At 39.6% G+C, this 26,278-nt stretch overlaps 1 protein-coding gene across 1 annotated transcript in view; it reads left to right on the forward strand.

The window, feature by feature from the left end:
- Nucleotides 1–26,278, forward strand: part of BTAF1 (B-TFIID TATA-box binding protein associated factor 1) — a gene marked incomplete at both ends in the record, with an annotated part of 111,878 nt that overhangs the window by 1,589 nt on the left and 84,011 nt on the right. The window contains 3 exon segments of the mRNA XM_080695169.1: nt 16,100–16,214; nt 17,613–17,759; nt 23,796–23,959. Coding sequence (XP_080551295.1) covers nt 16,100–16,214; nt 17,613–17,759; nt 23,796–23,959 — 426 coding nt within the window.

Here is a 26,278-nt window from a genome sequence, read left to right on the forward strand (position 1 = left end):
ATACCTTTTAATATATTACTTCCCAAATAAATACATGAATATGTGCATTATTAAAACATTGAGCCGGGCGTGGTGGCGCACACTTGTAATCCCTGCTCTTGGGAGGCTGAGACAAGAGGATCGTGCAGGTTCGAAGCCAGCCATGCTGGCCTAAGAGACCCTGTTTCAAAATAGGTCTGGCAGTGTAGCCCGGAGGTAGAAGGGCTTCCAGGAACCCCAGTACCACAACAACAACAACAACAAAAAAATTGATAGTGTTGGGGTTGGTGATGCACACTTGTAATTCTGCTATTTGGGAGGCTGAGACAGGAGGATCATAGATTTGAAGCCAAGCTCTTAGGAATTTAGCGAAACCCTGTTTCAAAATAAAAAATAAAATAGGGTTGGGGGTCAAACTTGGGAGGTAGAATGCTCCTGGATTCAATCCCCAGGACCTCTAAAATAAATATTGATACAAAACTTAATATAAAATTTGCCAGGTGTTACTATGTTTAAAGGAATACATACTTTGTTTCTAACAACTGACTTTTCACATTATTGGATGTAGCTTTATGGAGACAAAGTTAGAGTGGTGTTTTTTTTTTTTTTTTTACCTATGAGCTCTACCCCCAGCCATATTTTTATTCTTTATCTTGAAACTTGGTTTCACAGAGTTGCAAAGGGCCTAAGTAGCTGAGGCTGGAACTAATTGTGATCCTCCTGTCTCAGCCTCCTGAATGTTGGGATTACAAACCTGCGGAACCACGTCGGGCCCCAGCCCTATTTTTTATTATTTATTATTTTTTTTGAAACAGGGTCTTACTACTTATAAAGGACACTACTAAGTAGCTGAGGCTATCTGCGAACCCGGATCTTCCTCTCTCAGCCTCCCAAATGCTGGGATTATAAACATGTGCCATCACATGTAACTAAGTTATAGTGTTTTTTTAAAATTTTTTTTATTTTTTGCGGTACTGAGGATGGAATCCAGGGGCATTCTACCTCCGAGCTACACTCCCAGCCCTATTTATTTTTAGTCTTTATTTTGAAACAGGGTTTCACTGAGTTGCAAAGGGCCTCACTAAGTAGCTGAGGCTGTCCTCAAACCACGATCCTCCTGTCTCAGTCTACCAAATTCTGGGATTACAAGTGTGTGCCACCAAGCTGGGCTAGTTATAGTGGTTTAGGAGTCTTATTTCCCTTAGTGATGATGCCTTTAATCCCCGTACTTGGGAGGCTGAGACCAGAGAATTGCAGGTTCAAGAATACCTCAGCCACATAGCAAGACTTAGCAGCCTAGTGAGATACTATTTCAAAATAAAAAGGGCTGAGTAGTGTAGCTCAGACATAGAATGTTCTGGATTCACCTGCCAGCACCAAAATAAATAATAATAGTAGTCTTATTTACTTTGATTAACACTAATTTATTTACATAAGTTCAGGACACCTAATATTTTTCTTTTTTTTTTTTTTTTTTGTGGTGCTGGGGGTGGAACCCAGGGGCTTTTCTACCTCCGGGCTATACTCCCAGGCCTATTTTATACTTTTATTTGGAAACAGGGTTTCACTAAAATTGCTGAGGCTGGCTTCAAAGCTGTGTGATCCTACTGGCTCAGCCTCACAGGTGCAGGGATTACAAGTGCGTGCCACCATACCTGGCAACACATAATATTTCTGAATGATAAATACTAGATGAATGAATGAGAAATATAGAAAATGCTACTGCCTTTTGTTCTAGTTATTGGGTTTCAAAAAGTACTGTTTTTCTGTAGACTGTTTCTTACTGTGTCAAAATTCTACTTATTAAAAAAGCCTGTCATTTTTATTAAAGCTACTTTTGTGCTTCGCTTAGTAATATAAGTTCAAGGAAAACATTTTATGACACCGAGTGTGTTGGGGGGGGGATTGCCAGTTCTTTTTTAGTCTGTATATTCACTTTGAATCGCATACTTTAGTTTCAAACTGGCCTTAATGCACTAAGCATGTTTCTGTGTTAACTAAACATCATTTCTCTTCTGTTGATGTCTACTCAGGGAAATACAGACTCACTTTAATACTGTTTTATATAAAATAGAACATAGTTCAAGAGATATAAATTATATGCCAGAATCAAATCTAAAATATTTTTGTGCTATTTATATCAGTGCGCATACTGAAGAGAAACTGCAATATTTTTAGGACATTATATTTCCAACAGGACGTAAATAGTACATTGGTACCATTATTCCTTAAATTGCCAGGTAAAGAAATCTGTATATAATCTTTGACTTTCCTCTCCTTCCCTCTCCCGACTCATCCAGTTACCAAATCTAGTTCTGTCTGGTCTTTTTAATCTTTCTCCAACCATTCTTTTTTTTCTATACCAAATATCACAGCCCTCCATGCATTCATTGTCTATTCCAGGACTCCTGCACCAACAGCAGCTTCTCAATACCTGCCTCTCTTGGTATAACATTCCAGTTTATTCTTCACTTCAGCCATAGTATTGGTTAATATGCAGAATTTATTTTATTTATTTATTTATTTTTTGGTGGTACTGGGGGTGGAACCCAGAGGCTTTCTACCTCCGGGCTATACTCCCAGACTAATTGCATATTTTATTTGGAAACAGGATCTCACTAACTTGCTGAGAGCCTCACTAAGTAGCTGAGGCTGGCTTTGAACCTGTGTGATCCTCCTGTCTCAGCTTCCCAAGCCCGGGGATTACAAGTGTGTGTCACCACACCCAGCTTTTATAACATTTTTATATAATATACCTGTTACAGTGAAAAGAAAGCAAAAACAAAAAGCTGTAATTTTTTTCTTTAAAGTTGGTGCTTAAGCTTGCCCCCAAGGAACTTGAACCTTTCTATTTATCTGATTTTAACATCATACGTATTTAAACACTGTGTAAAGTATTGTGGGGGACAAAAATGAATAATTGAAGGCAGTACAGACTAATAAGCATAAGACATCATAAAACAAATTAATATGAGATGCCACATACAAAAAAGCATAAGTACTTAAATGGCTGTTCATGATGACAAGTCATGTTGATGTCATGAAGTAGCCTGTTGTGGTGGTGTACTCTTGTAATCCCAGTATTCAGAAGGCTGAGACGGGAGGATTGCAGTTCCCAGACAGCCTCAGCTACTTAGTGAGGCCCTCCGCAACTTAGTTAGATCCTGTTTCAAAATAAAGAATACAGAAATAGGGCAGGGGGGTATAGCTCAGAGGTCGAATGCCCCTGGGTTCCACCCCTAGACCTGCAAAAAAAAAAAAAAAAAAGTAATATCTATTATATAGTAGTATGAAATGGTTTCAAGAAGGGGAAGAATTTAGCCAGGGTCTCACTAAGTTGCAGAGGGCCTCACTAAGTAGTAGCTGAGGCTGTCTGTGAACCGCCATCCTCAGGTCTTGGCCTTGCTAATGCTGGGATTACAAGCATGCGCCACCATGCCTGCTTGCCCCTGTTTTTAATCCCCAGTACCAAAAAAGAAAAAAAAGAAAAGAAAAGAAAGGGAATAGCTAGTTAAAAGTAGAATGAAGCTGGGTGTGTCACGCTTATAATCCCAGCATTCTTGTAATCCCAGCATTCGGGACGCTGAGACCAGAGGATCGTGGCTTGTGGAAAGCCTCAGCTACTTAGGCCCTCCACAACTTAGTGAGACCCTGTTTCAAAAATAAAGAATAATCCTGGGCGTGGTGGCGCACGCTTGTAATCCCCGGGCTTGGGAGGCTGAGACAGGAGGATCGCACAGGTTCAAAGCCAGCCTCGGCTACTTAGTGAGGCTTTCAGCAACTTAGTGAGACCCTGTTTCCAAGTAAAATATAAAATGGGTCTGGGAAGCCTGGAGGTAGAAAGCCTCTGGGTCCCACCCACAGTACCACACACAAAATAATTAAATAAAGAATAAAAAATAGGGCAGGGGTGTAGTTCGGAGGTCGAATACCCCTGGGTTCCATCACCAGTCCCACAAAAAAAAAAAAAAAAAAAAAAAACCAACAACAACAAAAAAAACTAGCCAAGTGTGGCGGTCCAGACTTGTAATCCCAGCATTTGGGAGGCTGAGAGAGAAGGATTGTGGTTCACAGCCTCATCTACTTAAACTAGTGAGACCCTTTGCAATTCGGTGAGACCCTGTTTCAAAATATAGAATAAAAAATAGGACTGGGGGTATAGCTCAGAAGTAGAATGCCCCTGGGCTCCATTTCTAGTACACACACACACACTCACACACACACAGTAGAATGATATCTAAACTTAAAAAGAAGTAAGGAAGTTGGGCATGGTGGTGCACGCTTATAATCCCAGTACTTGGTAGACTGAGACTCTCATGAGTACTGCAGGTTCATGGCTAGCTCCAGCTACTTAGTGAGGCCCTCTGCAACTTAGTGAGATCATGTTTCAAAGTAAAGAAAAAATAGGGATGGGGTATGGTTGAGTAGTAGAATGCCTCTGGAAGCCGGGCGTGGTTGGCGTGGAGGTAGAATGCCTCTGGGTTCATCCCAGTACCACCAAAAAAGAATATATGTAGCATATGTAAATTGTTTATAATAAAACTTGCCATAGAGAATTATGTGGACCAGGTTGTGTTAGTTTCCTGTAATATAGATTCTAATAGAATATATTTAGTTTGCTTTGACAGTACAAAACCTAAAAACTTGTCTTGATGCATATAGAAAATTGTTCATAGACTTTTTTTTTGCGGGTTTGGGGATGGAACCTAGGGGCCTTTAGACCTCTGATCTACACCCCCTGTCCTGTTTTTTATTCTTTATTTTGAAACAGGGTCTCACTGAATTGCAAAGGGCCTCACTAAGTTTAGCTGAGGCTGTCTGCAAAAACAAGGCCTCACTGAGTTGCAAAAAGCTTCACTAAGTAGCTGAGGTTGTCTGCGAACTGCGGTCCTCCTGTCTCAGCCTCCCAAATGCGAGGATTACAAGCGTGCACTACCATGCCTGGTGCTACATGAATTTATAAAGTCAGAAATTTTATTTGTTGCCACATTTATTACTGTCTTTTTATGACTCATACACATTTATACCTTTAGTCCCAACTCTCTTCTGAACTTTAGATATCCATTCTTTGGTCTCTCCTAGCTATATTGTGTTTGGCCCTAGTAAGCTCATCATCTTTTCCCATAATATTCTTTCTTTCTTTCTTTCTTTCTTTCTTTCTTTCTTTCTTTCTTCCTTCCTTCCTTCCTTCCTTCCTTCCTTCCTTTCCTTCCTTCCTTCCTTCCTTCTTTCTTCCTTCTTTCTTTCTTCTTTTTTTCTTTCTTTCTTTCTTTCGCAGTACTGGGGATGGAACCCAGGGGCATTCTACCTCCGAGCTACACCCTCAGCCCTATTTTTTTATTCCTTATTTTGAAACAGGGTTTCACTGAGTTGCAGAGGGCCTCAGTAAGTAGCTCAGGCTATCTGTGAACCATGATCCTCCTGTCTCAGCCTCCCAAATGCTGGGATTACAGGTGTATGCCACCCCCCCCCCCTTATTCTTCCCATTTCTTTTTAGTGATATCTTCATATTCTAAGATTCAAAATCTCAGAGTCGCTGGGCATGGTGGTGCACGCTTGTAATCCCTGAGCTTGGGAGGCTAAGACAGGAGAATCACACAGGTTCAAAGCCAGCCTCAGCTACTTAGTGAGGCTCTCAGCAACTTCGTGAGACCCTGTTTCCAAATAAAATATAAAATAGGGCTGGGAGTATAGCCCGGAGGTAGAAAGCCTCTGGGTTCCACCCCCAGGACTACAAAAAAAATAAATAATAATAATGATCTCTAAGTCTTTTTAACACCCTTAATATTTCACTTAATTACTATACCTTGTGTGTTTTGCTTCTGCATTATTTTTGCCAACTTCTTTCTACTCTTCTTTCCAGGATTGTAGTTCAGGTCTGTACTTTTATTCTATAATTTTCTAAAAGGTTCTTTCTATTTCACTTCAGTTTTCATACTACTTTCAGGTTGGTTTTTTTGTTGTTGTTGTTGTTTTCTTTACGCGGTACTGGGAATGGAACCCAAGGGCATTCTACCTCCGAGCTACACCCCTAGCCCTATTTTTTATTCTTTATTTTGAAACAGGATCTCATTGAACTGCAAAGGACCTCACTAAAGTAGCTAAAGCTCTCTGTGAATGGATCCTCCCGTCTCGGCCTCCCAAATGCTGGGATTACAAGCATATGCCACCACACCTAGCTTTATTTCCAGATTTTAACAGGCCCCAATCCCATCATTTTCTTGACCTAAGACTCATAGTTGCACTATACATTCAAAGCTCTTCACAGTAGGGCTCCAACTATTTATGTAGCTAGATACAGCCCAGTCTTAAATATACCCCGAATTACAACCAATTTGTTTTATTTCCCAGAATATACTCTTTTTTTCTTATTGCTGTGCTCTTACTCCCTCTTTCAGATGTTTCTTTCTTGGGAACAGGAGATTAGGCATCTCCTACAATTTTAGCATAGGTCTTTGTTCATAGATGTTCAATACATTTACTGACTCAAACTTATGAGAAAACACATTTGAGGTTAACCATTATATTTTTGTTATTATAGGCTTGATCGTCTTTTTATCTTACTGGATACTGGCACTACTCCAGTTACAAGAAAAGCTGCTGCACAGCAACTTGGAGAGGTGGTGAAGCTTCATCCTCATGAACTAAATAATCTGTTATCTAAAGTAAGAATTTTTTTTCTTAGTATAATACAATTATAAAGACTTGTCCATGAATAGGAAAACAAAAATAAAGATAGAAAACATAAGTAATAATTTGTGATCACCAAGTTCTATTACATGTTTTATTTAAGGGTTCTTTAAATAGTTCTTAAAATTTTGCTATTTTTTTTTTTTTTTTGGTCCCAAGGCCAAAGCGCTAAATAATTTTTTTCTTTTCTTACTAAAATACAATTGTTGAAGGGATTTGACAATATTATATTTTTTGTTTTGCCACAAATTCAAATCTGACCTAATTTGGTAATGAACTAAACTATTAATCTAGTTAGTGGTCTAACTTGTTCTTAATGGCTAGTTAGAGTTGGCAGTTTTCAAATGGATAAATCCTCATGGGTAATGATTGAAATAATGAGAAGCTAGTTGTCATATTACATTCTTAGTAGTTAGCTGTTTGAAAGTGGAAGCTTTCTGCTTTGATAGATCAGAATTTTTATAATCCTAGTCCATGTTATTTCCCTAAGCAGTAACTGTGTTCTGGTTTTTGTTTTTGCTTGTTTTGTGGTACTAGGGATTGAACCCAAGGGCATTCTACCTCCAAGCTATATCTCCATCCCTATTTTATTTTTTTATTTTTTGAAACAGGCTCTCATTAGGGTTAATGGGAGTTTCACTACTTGCTGAGGCTCTTCTCAAACCTGCAATCTACCTGTCTCAGCCTCCCAGGTACTGGGATTACAGGGGTGTGCCACTGTGCCTGGCTAGTAGCAGTATTTGTACTGAATTCTATGGGCTTGTTGAAGTATATCTGTATGGTAGTAATTGGCAGATTTCATGTGTTTGTTTTAGTGCCTGGGGATTGAACCCAGGGGCATTCTACCTCTGAGATACACTTCTAGCCCTATTTAATTTTTTATTTAATTTTTATTTATTTTTTATTTTTTTGGTGGTACTGGGGATGGAACTCTTCTACCTCCAAGCTACACTCCCAGACCTATTTTATATTTTATTTGGAAACAGGGTCTCTTAAGCCAGCACAGCTGGCTTCAAACCTGCTCTATCTTCCTATCTCCGCCTCCCAAGTGCGGGGATTACAAGTGTGCGCCGCCATGCCTGGCTTTAATTTTTTATTTTGAAATAAGGACTCACTAAATTTCTGAGGCTGGGGCCGGGCGTGGTGGTGCACGCTTGTAATCCTCGCGCTTGGGAGGCGGAGACAGGAGGATTGAGCAGGTTCGAAGCCAGCCGTGTTGGCTTAAGAGACCCTGTTCCCAAATAAAAATATTAAAAAGTAGGTCTGGGAGTGTAGCCTGGAGGTAGAAGGGTTTCTAGGAACCCCAGTACCACCAAAAAAAGAAAAAATAATAATAAAATAAATTTCTGAGGCTGTCTGTGAGCCTGCAGTTCTCCCTGTCTTAGCTTCCCAAGTACTGAAATTATAGGTGTGCGCCACCATGCCCAATCCATGTGTTTTAATTCTCTGACGTGCAGAGTAAAGCAGGTGTGCTTTGCTAGGGGAGAGGAAGGGAGTATTGGGAAGTAGAAAAAGAATAGTGTGGGGGAGCAATATGATTGCCCAGAGACTGGAAGTCCAGATACCACTCTCTTCTATTCTGACTTCCTCCTTTCATTCTCATTTATCCCTCTCTGGTGTCTAGGCATAGGAGTTCTAAGTTTTTTTTTTCAGCATATACATATCTGCATGGTATGGTTTTTACCATAAGGGCTAAGAATGATTCCCTTTCCAACCTACTTTCCTCTTAGGTATCATCAGGACTTTCTTTTTTTTTATTTTTAATGTGGGTCATAATGAAAATGGCATACATTTAGACTGTGCTTGGTGCCCCTCCCCCTTCATTTACCCTCCCCCCAACAATGAATGTCCAGGTTAACCATGCTCCATTCATACTTTTACACATATTCAGATGTAACTCCTCCATTAATTAACCTCAGCCTTCTTTGTTCCCTTACCCTTCCATTTCAGTTTTGATCAGGACTTTCTAATCAATATGTCTATAAAGAGGCAGTGGTTTGACATCTATAGGCTCCACATTTTCAGAGTAGAGAAGGATGCAGCTGGACATGTGGCTCACGCTTATAATCCCAGCATTTGGGAGGCTGAGACAAGAGGATGTTGGTTTGTGGACAGCCTCAGCTACTTAGTGAGGCCCTTTGCAATGCAGTGAGACCCTGTTTTGAAATAAAGAATAAAAAATTGGGCTGGGAGGTATAGCTTGGAGGTAGAATGCCCCTGGGTTCAACCCCCCAGTACAGCAAAAAAAAAAAAAGAATGCGTATTAGGTAATATTATACTCATCTATAAGTTAGAGAGATAAGGTAGATGTATTTTTTCTCCTTATCCCAAGGAAAGAAATGGAGGATTGAAAGACCTAAAACTGAAAACAGTGAACAAGACTGACTGCAGAAAATGTTTCTAGCTTTCCAAGGAATTCTCTCTCTTTTTTTTTTTTCGCGGGTCTGGGGATGGAACCCAGGGGCATTCGACCTCTGGGCTACATACACCCTCTGCCCTATTTTTTATTCTTTAGTTTGAAACTGGGTCTCACTGAGTTGCCGAGGGCCTCACTAAGTAGCTGAGGCTCTCCGCGAACTGTGATCCTTCAGTCTTAGCCTCCCAAATGCTGGGATTACAAGTGTGCGCCACCACGCCTGGCTTCTCTTATCCTTAATTCTGACCTCAGCACATTAGCTGCCATCAGATCATAGATTCCCAAACTTACTCCCTTACTACCCCCTTTTTAGAAAAAGAAAAAAAAAAAAAAACTACTCAAGGCCCCGCTCTGCCCCATACTTCTACCTTTTAGTTATTGCCCCCACACCTGTACTTCCACTATCCCCTTATTTTTATTGCTACCTCATTGCACCCAAGGCTACTGTCACCCCACTGAGTTGGTCCAGAATAACCCCCAGGGGTGGTATTACCATCTTTGGGGATCTATGTATCAGAATACTCTAATGATCTGATGCGAAGTCAGTTTGTCTTTAGTACCCTCTTGCTTCCTTTCTTTTTTTTCCCTACCCTCAGTGTATTCCTGTTGTCTTTTGGTCTTCTTTTTTAAACAATTTTATAAAAATATAACTTACATATAAGTATATAAATCACTGGTATTTAGAATATTACCATTGTGTGTAACCATTATCAGTACAATCTAATTTTAAAACATCACCATAAAAAGAAACTTCAACCTATTAACAGTCTGTTCCTATTACTTCTCTTCCCATACTTTGCTCCAGGCAACCATTAAAGGAACTTTGTATGTAGATTTGCCCATTCTGAACTTTTTTTTGTGGTACTGGGAATGGAACCCAGGGGCAGTCTACCTCTGAGCTACACCCCCAGCCCTATTTTTTTATTCTTTATTTTGAAATAGGGTCTTATTGAGTTGCAAAGGGCCTCACTAAGTAGCTGAGGCTGTCCGAGAACCGTGATTCTCCTGTCTCAGCCTCCCAAATGCTAGGATTATAAGTGTGCCAACATGCTCGGCTGTGTTCTGAACATTTTATGTAAAACACATCATGCATTTTGTAATCTCTGTGATTTTTTTCACTTAAAATAATGTTTATATAATAACGTGTCATTCCATTTTATTGCCAAAAAGATCCCATTGTATGGATATTACTATATGATACATGTATACCACATCTTATTCATTTATCAGTTGATGGACATTCGAGTTGTTCCACCCTCCCCATAGTTGTTCCACTATAATGCTATGAAAATTCATCTGTAAAAATTGTGGGAAAGTATATGTCTTAGTCCATTTTCTGTTGATATAACTGAATAACATAAACCAGGTAATTTATGAGGAATAGAGGTTTACTTAATCCATGGTTCTAGCGCTGGAAAATTTAAGATTGAGTCACTGTAGCTGGTGAAGACCTTCCTTAGAGTCCCCAAGGTGCTACAGGATATGACAAGAAGGGCACCCACCTGAGCCAGGCATGGTGAGGCCTACCAGTAATTCCAGTACTTGGAAAGTTGAGAGAGGAGGAGGAATGGAGGTCCGAAGCTACCCTTAGCAATTTATCAGTGCCCTCAGCAAGTTAGCAAGACCTGTTTCAAAAATAAAAAAGGACTTAGCAGTGTAGCTTGAAGGTCCTGGGTCCGAACCCCAGTAGCAAAAAAAAAAAAAAAAGTCCCACCTCTTAAATTTTTTTTTTTTTTTTGGTGGTACTTGGGGTGGAACCAGGGGCTTTTCTACCTCCAGGCTATACTCCCAGACCTATTTTATACTTTATTGGAGACAGGGTCTTACTAAGTTGCTGAGAGTCTCACTAAATAGCTGAGGCTGGCCTTGAACCTGTGCGATCCTCCTGTCTCAGCCTCCCAAAGCACGGGGATTACAAGCATGTGCCACCATGGTCCCACCTCTTAATACCTCACAATAGAGATTAAATTTCAGCATCAGGAGCCGGGTGTGGTGACACACGCTTGTAATCCCAGCATTCCAGCATTCGGGAGGCTGAGACCTGAGGATTGCAATTCACGGACAGCCTCAGCTACTTAGTGAGGCCCTCTGCAACTCAGTGAGACCCGGTTTCAAAATAAAGAATTAAAAAATAGTGTAGGGGGGGTGTAGCTCGGAGGTTGAATGCCCCTGGGTTCCATCCCCAGACCCGCAAAAAAAAAAAAAAAAAAAAAAAAATTCAGCATCATTTTTTTGGGGGGGGTGGGTAGTGGTGCTAGAGATTAAACCCAGGGGCATTTTACCTCCAAGGTACATACATGCCTAGTCTTTTTCTTTTCTCTCTCTCTCTCTATCTCTATCTCTCGTGGTGCTGGGGTTCCTAGAAACCCTTCTACCTCTGGGCTACACTCCCAGACCTATTTTTATTTGGAAACAGTGTCTCTTAAGCCAGCACGGCTGGTTTAGAACCTGCAGGATCCTCCTGTCTCCTCCAAGCAAGGAGATTACAAGCATGTGCTACCACGCCTGGCTCCAGCCTTAATTTTTATTCTTTATTTTGAAGCAGGGTTTCATGAAATTGTGGAGGCCCTCACTAGATAACTGAGGCTGGCCACGAACCTTTGATCCTCCTGTCTCAGCCTACCAAGTACTGGGATTACAAGCTTACACTGCCATGCACAGCTTCAGCTTTGATTGAGGACATTCAAACCATAGCAATGTTTTCATTCTCTTGGTAATAGAATTGGAAAGACTACATTGTAGCTATGTTTAACTTCACAAGGAACTACTGGACTGCTTCCAAGATTTTGCATTCCCAGCAGAAGTATATTTGTGATACTGGGGATTGAGCCCTGGGACAGTTTACCTCCAAGCTATAACCCCAACTCTATTTTTTAATTTTGACACAGGGTCTTACTAAGCTGATGAAGAGTTTCACTACTTTTTGAGGCTGTTCTTAAACTTGAAATTCTCCTGTCTTAGCTTTCCAAGTACTAGGATTATAGGTGTGTACCACCACAACTGGCCTTTAATTTACTTTTGGACTAAAGTCATCTTACTGGGTAAGAAATAGTTTGGATTTATATTTTTCTGACAACTAATAATACCAGGCCATCTTTTCACATGTCTGATATTCTTATATTCTTTCTCTCTCTCTCTTTCTCTTTTTTTTTTTTTTTTTTTGGTATTGGGGATGGAACCCAAGGACATTTTACCTCTGAGCCACAGCCCCACCTGTTTTTTTTTTTTTTTTTTTTTTTTTTTTTTTTTTTTTTTTTTTTTGTGGTACTGGGGTTCCTGGAAGCCCTTCTACCTCCGGGCTACACTACCAGACCTATTTTATATTTTTGAAACAGGGTCTCTTACGCCAGCGCGGCTGGCTTCGAACCTGCGCGATCCTCCTGTCTCCGCCTCCCAAGCGCGGGGATTACAAGCGGGCGCCACCACGCCCGGCCCCACCCAGTTTTTTATTCTCAGGTTCTCACTGAGATGCAAAGCACCTCTAAGTAGCTGTGGCTGTCCGCAAACTGCTGTCTCCTGTCTCAGCCTCCCAAATGCTGGGATTACAAGTGTGTGCCACCACACCTGACTTGCTATTCATATATTCTTTGGGAAGTATTTGTTCAGATCTTTTTCATTATTACATAATTTTTATATTCATTGTGTGTGTGTGTGTATGTGTGTGTGTCTATATGCGTGTGTATGTGTCTGTCTCTCTCTCTTTGAAGTTCTAGGAATTGTACCCAGGGTTTCACACATGCTAGACAATTGTTCTACCACTGCGCTAAAAAACCCAGCCCAAAACTTAATTTTTTAGTAGAAAAAAGATGCTCTGTTGTCAAAAAACAAATAGAAATATGTTAAAATGAGAAGTAGGAGAGAAGGTCAATTCCATATTCTATAAAGTGCTCAGTTATAAAACAAGAAGCAATCTATAAGTAAAGTGAAGAATGGTTATGAATGGATAGTATATAGGGCAAACCCCCCCATTAAGAACAATCTAGCCGGGTGTGGTGGCGCACTATAATCCCCGCGCTTGGGAGGTGGAGACAGGAGGATTGTGCAGGTTCGAAGCCAGCCGTGCTGGCTTAAGAGACCCTGTTTCCAAATAAAAAAGTATAAAAATAGGTCTGGGAATGTAGCCCAGAAGTAGAAGGGTTTTCAGGAACCCCAGTACCACAAAAAACAACCAACCAACCAAACAAAAAAATCTAATTTGAAATAAAGACCAACTGTCTCCTCCTGGGGAGTTTTCTCTCTTGCCCTTTTTATCCTTTGCTTTTTTTCAGTTTTTTGCCTAACCTCTTTGATGGTTAAAAAAAAATGCAAATAAAAACTGCAATAGCTATTTTGCCTGTCTAAAAAAAGAAAAATTTCAAATATTTGATGATGCTTTCCAGTCCTGGTAAGGATATGGGAAAATTTTAAAAATTGGGTTATTTATCCTTTAATATAAATTTTTTGAAACCGGGCATGCTGCCGCACGCTTGCAATCCCAGCATTTGGGAGGCTGAAACAGGAGGATTGTGGTTCGTGGGTCAGCCTCAGCTACTTAGGCCCTTTGCAACTCAGTCAGACCCTATTTCAAAATAAAGAATAAAGCCGGGCGTGGTGACGTACACTTGTAATCCCAGCATTCGGGAGGGTGAGAATTGAGGATCACGGTTTGCAGAGAGCCTCAACTACTTAGCGAGGCCCTCTGCAACTCAGTGAAACCCAGTTTCAAAACAAAGAATAAAAAATAGGGCAGGGACCGTAGCTTGGAGGTCAAATGCCCCTTGGTTCCACCCCCAGACCCGCAAAAAAGAAATACAGACAGACAGACAGACAGACAGACAGACAGAATAAAAAATAGGGCTGGGGGTGTAGCTCAGAGGTAGAATGCCCCTGGCTTCCATCCCTAGTACCGCACCAAAAAAAAAAAAAAAGAAAATGTGGTACTGAAATTTGGGTGGCCTTCTGCTATCTCTGAGCTACATTCCTAGACTCATTTTATTATTATTTTAAAAATTATTATTATTATTATTATTTTTTTGTGAATGGAGCCCAGGGGCTTTCTACCTCTGGGCTACATTCCCAGAACTATTTTATATTTTATTTGGAAACAGTGTCTCACTAAGTTGCTGAGAGCCTAAGTAGTTGAGGCTGGCTTCAGACCCGCATGATCTTATCTCAGCTTCCTAAGTACTGGATTTACAATCATGTGTCACCACGCCTGACTTATTTTTTTATTTTATTGTATGTATGTATTTTTTGTATACTTGGGATTGAACCCAGGGATGACTTTGGGCTATACCCCCAGCCCTATTTTTATTTTGAAACAGGTTCTAAGTTGCAGAGACTGACTGGAAACCTGAGATCCTCCTCAGTCTCCCAAGTACTAGAATTACAGGCCTGCACCACCACATCCAGCATTTATTTTTTATTTTGAAACAGAATTTTGCTAAGTTACTGGATGCCAGCCTCAAACCTGTAATCTTCCTGTGCTAACTTCCCTAGTATTGGGAATACAGGTTTGTGCCATTGCACGTGGCTTCATCCTTATTTAAAGTGAGTTATAAGAGTTCTGTTTTGGATATAACACTCTTATCAGATATATGATTTCCATATATTTTTTCATAGTCTGTTGGTTATTTTAAAATTTAATTAAAAATAATTTTTACTTTTTGTAATATTTGTAACTCTACATTAAATTATAAGACTTAATAAATATAAATACTTTGCCTTTTATTATTATTATTTTTTGTTGTTGATACTGGGGTTCCTGGAAGCCCCTTAGGCTACACTCCCAGTCCTATTTTATACTTTTTATTTGGAAACAGGGTCTCTCAAGCCAGTGCGGCTGACTTCGAACCTGTGCGATCCTCCTGTCTCCGCCTCCCAAGCCCAGGGATTACAAGTGTGGGCCACCACGCCTGGCTGCTTTGCCTTTTATTATGTTACATAGCTGTTATATTAAAAAAGTACTTAAAAGCCAGGCGTCGTGGCACATGCTTGTATCCCAGCATTCAGGAGGCTGAGACCTGAGGATCGCGGTTCGCAGACACCCTCAGCTACTTAATGAGGCCCTCTGCAACTCAGTGAGACCCGGTTTCAAAATAAAGAATAAAAAATAGGGCAGGGGTTGAATGCCCCTGGGTTCCACCCCCAGACCCTCAGAAAACAAAAAATAAAACAAAATGTACTTAAGTGTTGTCCACCCCCCTTTTTTGTGGTATGGGGGATGGAATCCAGGGGCTTTCTACCTGTGGGCTATACTCCCAGACTTATATTTTATATATTTTTTAATTTGGAAACAGGGTCTCACTAAGTTGCTGAAAACCTCACTAAATAGCTGAAGCAGTCCTCCTGTCTCATCCTCCCAAGTACTGGGATTATAAGCGTGCCCTACCATGCCTGGCTTGTTCTTTCCCTTTATTAGATGGAGGCCATATTTCCTGTGAAATATAAAATTTTATAAATGATTTTAATAATTCCAAGGTGTTTAATATAGATGTGGTGGGTGACAAGTTCTAAATTAGAAGTAGAAACTGGGCATGGTGGTACATGCCTTTATTCCCATTGCTTGGGAAGCTAAAATAGGAGTATCACAGGTTTGAGACTAGCTAGCCTCAGCAGCATAGCAAGACTCTCAGCAATGAGTGAGACCCTATTTAAAAAAAAGAAATCATAAAAACAGTTGGGGGTGTATCTTGGAGATAGTATACCTCTGGATATTTTACAAATAAGCAAACAAACAAACAAACAATAAATAAATAAATAAATAAAAGTAGATTTGTAGCTGGGCATGGTGCCAACATGCCTGTAACCCCAGTACTTGGGAGGCTGAGATAGGACAGTTGGAGGTTCAAGGCCAGCCTAAACAACCTAACAAGAACCCATTTCAAAACAAAATATAAAATAGGGCACATTTAATTCCGGGGTTCAATCCCCAGTACCCCCCTAAAAAAAAGTAAATTTGTATTTCTTGGTTCTGGTTACCTTGAGCAAACAGTATTTTTGATATATAACTATTTTATTTTATAATTTTTTAAGGTGTTGATATATTTAAGGAGTGCAAATTGGGATACCCGGATTGCAGCAGGACAAGCTGTTGAAGCTATAGTGAAAAATGTGCCTGAATGGAATCCAGTGCCAAGAACCAAACAAGGTGCTTTTAAGTGGAAAAATAGTTTGAAGTAAAAACCTAACTGTAGAATAACTATAATATGCAGTTTATATTTAATGGAGGGATAAGTCTTGTTTTTTTTACTAAGTGCTCTTTAGATGTTTTGTTTTGGTTAAAAAATAGCGACATCTGTCTTCTGATTATCTGTAATTTTTTTCCCCATGTACTGGGCATTAAGCCTGGGGAATTCTACCTCTGAACTCCAACCCTAATCCTTGATTTTTTTTTTTTTTTTTTTTTTTGGTGGTTCTGGGGGTGGAACCCAGGGGCTTTCTACCTCCAGGCTATACTCCCAGACCTGTATTTTATGTTTTATTTGTAAATAGGGTCTCACTAAGTTGCTGAGAGCCTAAGAAGCTGAGGCTGGCTTCAAACCTGTGCAGTCCTCCTGTCTCAAGCCCCTTTCTTTGTTTTGTAATAGGGTCTTGGTAGGTCGCTCAGACTCCCTATATTGCTAAGACTGTCCTTGTTCTGTCAGTTTCCCAAGTACTGGGATTACAGGTGTGCACCACCACACTCAGGTTTTAATAGCATTTTAAACCAGATCATATGCTTTTGAAAAGCTGAAACGGTATGTACTAAATAAAAATGTATTTTTTATATTAACTGGATTTTTGATTCTAGAATCAGGCAACATGATGTCACTTACATGGTATGATTGGTGTCAAAGGACAGAACTACAAATTTAGATTTTTTTTTTTTTTTTGTGGTACTGGGGGATGGAACCCAAGGGCATTGTACCTCTGAGCTACACCCCAGCCCTATTTTTTAGTCCTTTTTATTTTTGAAACACAGTCTCATTGAGTTGCAAAGGGCCTCGCTAAGTAGCTGAGGGTGTCAGCGAACCGCAATCTTCCAGTCTTGGCCTCTTAAATGCTAGGATTACAAGTGTGTGTGTGCCACCATGCCTGGCAGTACAAATTTAGATCTTAATTGGCATTGTTTTCAGTTCTAGAGTCAAGCATTCCTTCATTCCATAGGGGTTTATTTATTTATTTTCAAGTCACTGGGATAATAATATGAATTGTAGCATAAATCTAAGCTTGCTTAAAGCTTTTGCTTTTATTTGCTGGCACCTATTATTTTGAATTATTGTGTTAATTTGTTTTCTTAAATGAAATGTATAACCAAGAGGAGTTATAACTTGTTTTAGAATTAAAACTTGATTTAAGAACCTTTTCGTTACCAGATCATTATTATCTCTTTTATTTTGGCATATAGGGAAACTACAGCTCAGATTCCTTTGTGAAAAAAAACTTATACTAGCATTAAAACTTAGTGAGGCTTCTTTGTCATCACAACACACTATTACATCATTAGCCTTATTCATGAATATATCCTGTGCATATTTTTGTCTTCCAAAATTTAAACCTCATTTAGAACCTACTTCAGAAAGTTCTGTGGAAGAGTCATCTACTACAGACCGATTGAATTTTGACAGATTTGATATATGTAGATTGTTACAACATGGTGCATCACTTTTGGGATCTGCTGGTGCAGAATTTGAAGTCCAAGATGAAAAATCTGGTATGTTCTGCAAGGACTGAAATTTGTGTTTTCAAGTTGATTTGTTACTTGGTGTATGTTTTTCAGTCATCATAATCAAAAATGTCATGAAATGTAAATTGACTAAAGTTTGCAAGTAGGAAGGGATGATTTGAGTGGGGAAAGTAGCCGGTAGTAATTCTAAAGCTACAACAGAATGATCTTCTCTAAGTGAATGTCTCCTCTGTATCATTATTGATACATAATGTTTCTGCAATAACCTTGTTGGACAATATAGAAAGTATAAGGGTTACCCAAAAGCCTTAGTTTAATAGATTTAAAAATCAGTATTAGTATAGACTGGTAATGTTTTCACCTGTAGTCCTCCTATCTCAATCTCCAAAATACTGGGATTACATGCATGTGCCACCATGCCAGAAAATAGTTCTTTTCTAAATAATTTTTATTACTGTTATGAGATATATCAGGTTTTTAAAACTGTAGTAAAATAGATACAAATTTACTATCTTCTCTCTCACCCCCACTTTATTTTTGTTCTGGAGATTGAACCCAGGGACATTCTACCTTCAAGCTACATCCCTAGCCCTTTTTTTTATCTTTTTATTTTGAAACAGAGTCTTGCTAAGTTGCTGAGTGTTTCTCTGAATTTCTGAGGCTGTCCTCTAACTTGCAATCCTACTTTCTCAGACTCTTAAGTACTGGGATTACAGTTTTGTCACCACACCTGGCTCCATCTTAACTCTTTTTAAGTATATACGGTTCAATAGTTTAAGTGTATTACTGTTGTATTTTAACAAGTTTTGAAGTAAGAAGTGTGAACTTCCAACATTGTTCTTATATTTTAGGATTTTGGCTAGTTGGGCCCTCTTGTATTTCCGTATGAACTTTAGGATCAGTCTGTTAAATGTCTACAAAAAAGCCAGGTGGTATTTTGATAGGATTTGTGTTGACTCTGCATATCAATTGTAAAGTATGATGAGATTGAGCATGTTTGATATGGCCATCTTAACAATATTTAATTCTTAAGATCCATGAACATGGAACGTTTTCCCATTTAGATCATTACTATTATTATATGTGTGTGTGTGTGTGTGTGGATTCTATCTCTGTGCAGTATTCCCAGCCATATATATATAATTTTTTTTTTTTTTTTTTTGCGGTCCTGGGGATGGAACCCAGGGGCATTCTACCTCTGAGCTACACCCCCAGTCCTGTTTTTATTCTTTATTTTGAAACAGTCTCGCTGGAGTTGCAAAGGGCCTCAGAAGTAATAGCTGAGGCTGTCGTGAACCACGATCCTCCTGTCTCAGCCTCCTGAATGCTGGGATTACAAGTGTGTGTCACCATGCCCTGCCATATTTTATTTATTATTTATTTTATTTATTTATTTGTTTATTTATTTTGTGGTACTGGGGTGGAACTCAGGGGCTTTCTACCTCCGGGCTATACTCCCAGACCTATTTTATATTTTATTTGGAAACAGGGTCTCCCTAAGTTGCTGAGAGCCTCACTAAGTAGCTGAGGCTGACTTCGAACCTGTGCAATCCTCCTGTCTCAGCCTTCTAAGCGCGGGGATTACAAACGTGCGCTACCATGTCTGGCTCATATTTTATTTTTAAATTGAAAATGATGTCTCATCAAGTTGCTGAAGTTGTCCAGTAACCTGTAATCCTTATCTCAGCCTCCTCCAAAGTACTGAGACTACAAACATATGCCACCATACCCAGCTAATATTTTGTAGTTTTTAGAGTATGAGTTTTTTTTTTTTGTTTTTTATTTTGGGTTATGTGGTACTGGATTTAACCCTGGGGCATTCTGCCTCTGAGTAATACCCCATCTATTTTTATTTTTTGTTTTATTCATTTATATATATAATTATTTATTATTTTTATATGTTTATTATTTTAAATATATATATTTACTATATATATATTTATTATTATTATTATTTTTTTGTGTGTGTCGTACTGGGGTTCCTGGAAACCCCTCTGCCTCTGGGGTTACACTCCCAGACCTATTTTTTATACTTTTTTATTTGGAAACAGGGTCTTGTAAGCCAGCACGCTGGCTTCGAACCTGCGTGATCCTCCTGTCTCCACCTCCCAAGAGCGGGGATTACAAGTGTGCGCCACCATGCCCCGCTATATTTATTATTTTATATATATATATTTTAGGAATTGGGGATTGAACTCAGGGGCATTCTACCTCTGAGCTACACACTCTTAGTTTCCCCTTTCTACTTTTTATTCTTTATTTTGAAACAGGGTCTCACTAAGTTGCAGAGGACCTCACTAAGTAGCTGGGACTGACCAAAAACCTGAAATTCTCCTGTCTCAGCTTCCCAGTGGATTACAAGTGTGAGCCACCACACCCAGCCTCCTTTTTGTTCTTTTGATTGGTTACTTTGTGTTGCTTTATCTTTGTATTCACTTGTTCTTTGTCCTGTTATCTTCCATTAAGCTCTTAATCTCTTTCAATAATTTTTGTTTTTTTCAGATATTATATTTTGCAGTTCTAGAATTTAAGTTTTTTTAATTTATGTTTTATGGTACTGGGGATTGAAACCCAGAGGCATTTTACCTCTGAGGTATACCCCCCCAACCCTAGAACTTTTAAAAAAAATAATAGTTTATTGGTCTATTTTATCTCCTTACATTGAGCACTTATTAGCTGCTTAAAATTCTTACTTCTAGCATCTGAGGCATCTCAGAATTGTTTCCATTGTTTGTCTTTCCTTTGGGAATGGCTTACATTTTGCACTGGATAATTTTGGGAAGTATCCTGTATATTATGAATGTTAAAACAGTGTGCAAACTGGATTCTGTAATATTCCTTCGAAGGTTGTTATTCTTTTTGCTTGCTTATTTGTTTTAGCAGGCATTTGATAGAATTAAGAATTGTAAGTTCAGTTCCTTTTGTATTTTACAAAGGCTCAGGTCTCTATTTTAGCTTTAGCTCTATACTGTTTGGAGTCTATCCTGTACCATATGTATTTTAGGGATCAGTCAGAGATTTGGGCTGAATTATATCAAATTTGGGTCTTCTTTTCTCTGGCTTTGAGTCTCTCCTTTCTATACAGATCGCAAACTCTCTTTACTCTAGTTCTTCAAGCCAGAAAGACTGTGGTCCCCACTACTACCACTGAGGATTGAATTCAGGGCCTCAATATGCTGGGTAAATGATCTGCCACTTATGAGCTGTTACAGTTCTAGCTTTTTATTTTGGCAGGTCTGGGCATGGAACCCAGGGTATTCTACCTCCGAGCTATACTCCCCTGCCTCTTTCTTTCTTTCTTTCTTTCTTTCTTTCTTTCTTTCTTTCTTTCTTTCTTTCTTTCTTTCTTTCTTTCTTTCTTTCGTGGGTCTGAGAATAGAACCCAGGGGCATTCTACCTTCGAGTTACACACCCCTGCCCTATTTTTTTATTCTTTATTTTGAAACAGGTTCTCACTAAGTTGCAGAGAGCCTCACTAAGTAGCTGAGGCTGTCCGCGAGCTTCCCAAATGCTGGGATTACAAGTGTGTGCCAACACATCCCTCTTCTTTATTTTTTATTTTTGGTGGTACTGGAGTTCCCTGAATCCCTTCTACCTCTGGGCTACACTCCCAGACCTATTTTTATACTTTTTTATTTGGAAACAGAGTCTCTTAAGTCAGCACTGCTGGCTTTGGGATCCTCCTGTCTCTGCCTCCCAAGCACAGGGATTACAAGAGTGCACCACCACGGGGCCCAGCTTCTTTATTTTGAAACAAGGTCTCACTAAGTTGCCAAGGCTTTACTAAGTAGCTGAGGCTGTCCACAAGCCATGATTATCTGGTCTCAGCCTCCTGAACCACTGCTCCTGGCACAAATCTAACCTTTTATAAAACAATTTGAGGTAGTGTTTCACTAAGTTTCCCAGGTTGGCCTCAAACTTGTATTTCTTCTGCTTCAGCCTCCCACATAATTGGGGTTACGGGCCTGTGTTATTATTGTACCTAGCAACTGTGGGTTTTTAATTCAAGTTTTAGCTGCCCCACATTTCATGGACTAAGTCTGTCTTCAGGCTAAAAGCTACAAAAAGGAGAATCTCACCCAGTACCATTACCTTCTTACAACTGTTGACAACTCAGTAAATGCCTGTTACCTTTCCAGTGCCTTCAGGTAGTTTGGAAAAATTTATTATTATTATTTTTTTGTACTGAAGAGTGAACCCAGAGGCATCCTACCTCCAAGCTATACCCTTGACCCCATTTTATATTTTTTCTTTTTATTCATTTATTTATTTATTTTGTACTCAGGATTGAACCTAGAGGCATTCTATCTTCAAGCTACCCTCCAATCCAATTTTATTTCTTTATTTGGAAACAGGGCCTCATTAAGTTTCTGACAGCTTCCATACATTGCCAAGGCTGGCTTTGAACTTGTGATCCTCCTGTCTCAGCCTCCCCTGTACTGGGATTAGATGTGTGCACCGCCATGCCCAGTGGAAAAAAATATTTTGACCAAGGTTTGTTATCTGTAGAGGGTTAGTCCAGGAAGAATTTACTCATACATTATTAAAAGCAGATCATTATTGTTTTTTAAATTAAAAGTTTTTCTGGTAATGTATCATCTTTTCTAGCTTAGCTGTTTAAAACTAAATTTTTATTTTTGAAATAATGTCTTTTAAGCTGGGCATGGTGGCGCACGCTTGTAATCCCCACGCTTGGGAGGCTGAGACAGGAGGATCGCACCGGTTCGAAGCCAGCCTCAGCTACTCAGTGAGGCTTCCAGCAACTTAGTGAGACCCTGTTTCCAAATAAAATATAAAAAAGGTCTGGGAGTATAGCCCGGAGGTAGAAAGCCTCTGGGTTCCACCCCCAGTACCACCAAAAAAATAAAAAAAAAAGAAAGAAAGAATGTCTTTTGATGTATTCCAGTTTGCTATTTAGCACTGAAGGATTGAGAGTTTTACTTGAAACATTAAAGACCAGTTGCTGGGCATGGTGGTACATGCTTGTAATTCCAGCATTCGGGAGACTGGAGGATCATGGTTCGCAGACAACCTCAGTTACTTAGGCCCTTTGCAACTTAGTGACACCCTGCTTCAAAATAAAGAATAAAACGCCGGGTGTGGTGGCGCACGCTTGTAATCCTCACACTTGGGAGGCTGAGACAGGAGGATTGCACAGGTTCGAAGCCAGCCTCAGCTACTTAGTGAGACTCTCAGCAACTTTAAGTGAGACCCTGTTTCTAAATAAAATATAAAATGGGTCTGGGAGTATAGCCCAGAGGTAGAAAACCTCTGGGTTCCACCTCCAGTACCACCAAAAATAAATAAATAAAGAATAAAAAATAGGGCTGAGGTAGCCTGGAGATAGAATGCTCCTGGGTTCCATCCCCAGTACCACCCCCCCCCCAAAAAAAAACAAGCAAAAAAACTTGTCTACTTTTACTTATCTTTATTTTTTGGTTAATTGGGGGCTATGTTATCTCAGAACATATAGAGGCCACACTTGAAATAATCATTTATTTGTTGATCTTTTTCTGCCAATTAAAACCTAGATTTTGTTGTGTAGTCTTGTTAGATCTTTTAGAAAAAGCACAAGGTGCAGCTATAAAATGAGATTGATTTTTTTCTATAGCAATGAATCTCATTTCATATGTACTTAATAATTGATAGTGAGACAATGATAGAATTTTAGTGAAAACTCTTAGGATGTTTTTTGAGTTAGAACCCTCTTTTCCAATTGTGATTAAGCAGTAGATTTATGGGATATTGAAATTACTGTGGGTGTGGTTATTAGGTAGTTTCTAAGGCTATTTATTTATTTGGTACTAGGGATTAAACTCAGGATATAGTCTCCGTCCAAGCTCCTCCCTGCCCTTTTCATTCCTTACTTGAAACAGGGACATACTAATTGGCTGAGGCTGTCTTTGGACCTGCGGGCCTCCTGTCTCAGCCTCCTAGGTACTGTGGTCAGTTTTGCACCACCGTGTCCAGCTGTTAGGTTATTTTAATGGAGTCTGATTTGCATGTTACAGAAGATTTCTTAACTGATTTGGAGGAAATGTATTATTTCTTTTCTGCTTAAAGGTGAAGTGGATCCTAAAGAGAGGATAGCACGCCAACGAAAACTATTACAGAAGAAACTTGGCCTTAATATGGGAGAAGCAATTGGAATGAGCACTGAAGAACTCTTCAATGATGAAGATTTGGATTATACCCCGACTTCCGCAGCCCTTGTAAACAAACAACCTGTAGGTAAAATATTTGGTTGTTTGATAACAATACAAAGGGCTTGCTTCATTTTGCTTATGCAGTTGCAATTTTTCCAGCACTGTGCTTAATTTTACTCATTGCTGTTTAGTGCCACTATAATTTAGTGTCTTCATAAATTGAATTTGTGTGTATGTGCATGTGGAAGGAAATGCTTTACCACTGAACTGCACCTCTAGCCATTCCCCTCCCCTTTTTGTTTGCAGTATTAGGAATTGAACTCCAGGGCATTCTGCTTCCAAGCTATATCCCCTAGTCCTCTTGGCTCTTTTTTAACAAGGGCTCACTAGATTGCTTAGAGTTTTATTACCTTGCAGAGGGTATCATTAAGTCTGAGATTTTCCTGTCTTTGTCTCCCAAGTACTGGGATTATAGGCATATGCTATCCCACCTGGCCCCAGCCCATTTCTTTTTGTGTGTGTGTGTGGTACTGGGGATTGAATCCAGGAAGTCTACCTATGAACCCAATTTTATTATCATTGGTGTGTATGTGTGTTTTGGGGATTGAACCCAAGGGTATTCTGCCTCTGAACCATATACCCCTAGCATTTTTTTTTTTTTTTTTTGGTACTGGACATGGACCCGGGGGCATTCTACCTCTGAACTATACCCCCAGCCCTATTTTTTATTCTTTATTTTGAAACAGGGTCTCACTGAGTTGTAAAGGGCCTCACTAAGTTGCTGAGGTTGTCTATAAACCGTGATCCTCCTGTCTCAGCCTCCCAAATGCTGGGATTACAAGTGTGCACCACCACGCCCAGCTTACTCCTAACCATTTTTATTTTTTGTTTTTGCAGCCTACCAAGTACTGAGATTACAAGTATGCTTCGTGCCTGGCTGTCCTTATCCCTTCTCTAAAATTTTATTTTGAGACAGATTCCCTACCACGTAGCTGAGATTACAGATATGTGTCACTACTCCTGGCACTTACACTAAATTTCTGGTGACAGGTTTCCAGAGAAAGAAGCTTAGCTTACCTCAGACCCTGGACTGTTAGATAAAAGTTGTGGTGGACCTTTTAGGAGCCTCTAGAATTGAAAAATCCTAGTTGTTCTAATTGTTCTTAGGTGAAGGGAAAAAAAAAATTTTTTTGTGTGTGGTACTGGGGATTGAACCCAGAGGTATTCTACCTCCAAGCTATACTCCTAGTCCAATTTTTTCCCCCCTGTGGTGCTGGGGATTAAACCCAGGGGCATTCTACCTTTGAGCTACACCTCCAGCTGGATTTTTTATTTTTTATTTTGAAACAGGGTCTCACTAAATTTCAGAGGGCCTCACTAAGTAGATGATGCTGGCCATAAACCCGGATCCTCCTGTAACAGCCTCCCAAGTACTGGTATTACAAGCATGCGACACCATGCTCAGCTTTCTATTTTATTTTTTATTTTGAAACAGGTTTCACTAAGTTGCTCAGGCTGGCCTTGAATGTATGCTGTTTCTGTCTCATCCTCCCAAGCACTGAGATTACAAATGGGTGCCACCATACCCTGCTAGGAAAAAATAATTTGGAGGGAGAATGAGAGATAATAATGGCTATCATAGATTTAATGATAGAAGTATTTAGAGTTATGATTCTGTGTGTGTGTGTGTGTGTGTGTGTGTGTGTGTGTGTGTGTTTTGCTGGGAATTGTACTTGGAGGCATTCTACCTCCAAGCTACACCCCTAGACAGACAGACAGACAGACACACACACACACACACACACACACACTCTCTCTCTCTCTCTCTCTCTCTCTCTCTCTCTCTCTCTCTTAAAATTTAGAAACAGGGTCTCACTAGGTTGATGAGTATCACTACTTGGTGAGGCTTTCCTTGAACCTGCAGTGCTTCTGTTTCAGCCTCTCAGGTACTGAGATTACAGCCTATGCCACCATGCCCGGCATGATTCTGATTCATATTCATTCATTCATTCATTCATTCATTCATTCATTATATTTTCTCTTTTGTGTTTGTGATATATATATACACACACACACACCCATATATATTTATCCACACACACACATATATATGGATTGAATTTAGGGAAGTTTTACCTCTGAGCTACACCCCCAGTCCTATTTAAGTTTTTATCTTGAAGTAGGTTCTCACTAAGTTGTCCAGAGCCTCCTTAAGTTAGGGAGGCTGGCATGTGCCACCACACCCAGCATGATTCATTCTTTTAATTGAGAAACATGACAAAAACACAAGTAATAAGAAAGGGCATACAATGTGAAGTAAAAAGTCTTAACAGTTCATGGACACACATGTCCCTATGCCCCACAACCCTTCTTAAGTTACTTATATATCTTTCCTGAAAT

This window comes from Muscardinus avellanarius (genome assembly GCF_963383645.1).
Source record: "Muscardinus avellanarius genome assembly, chromosome: 4".
NCBI lineage: Eukaryota > Metazoa > Chordata > Mammalia > Rodentia > Gliridae > Muscardinus > Muscardinus avellanarius.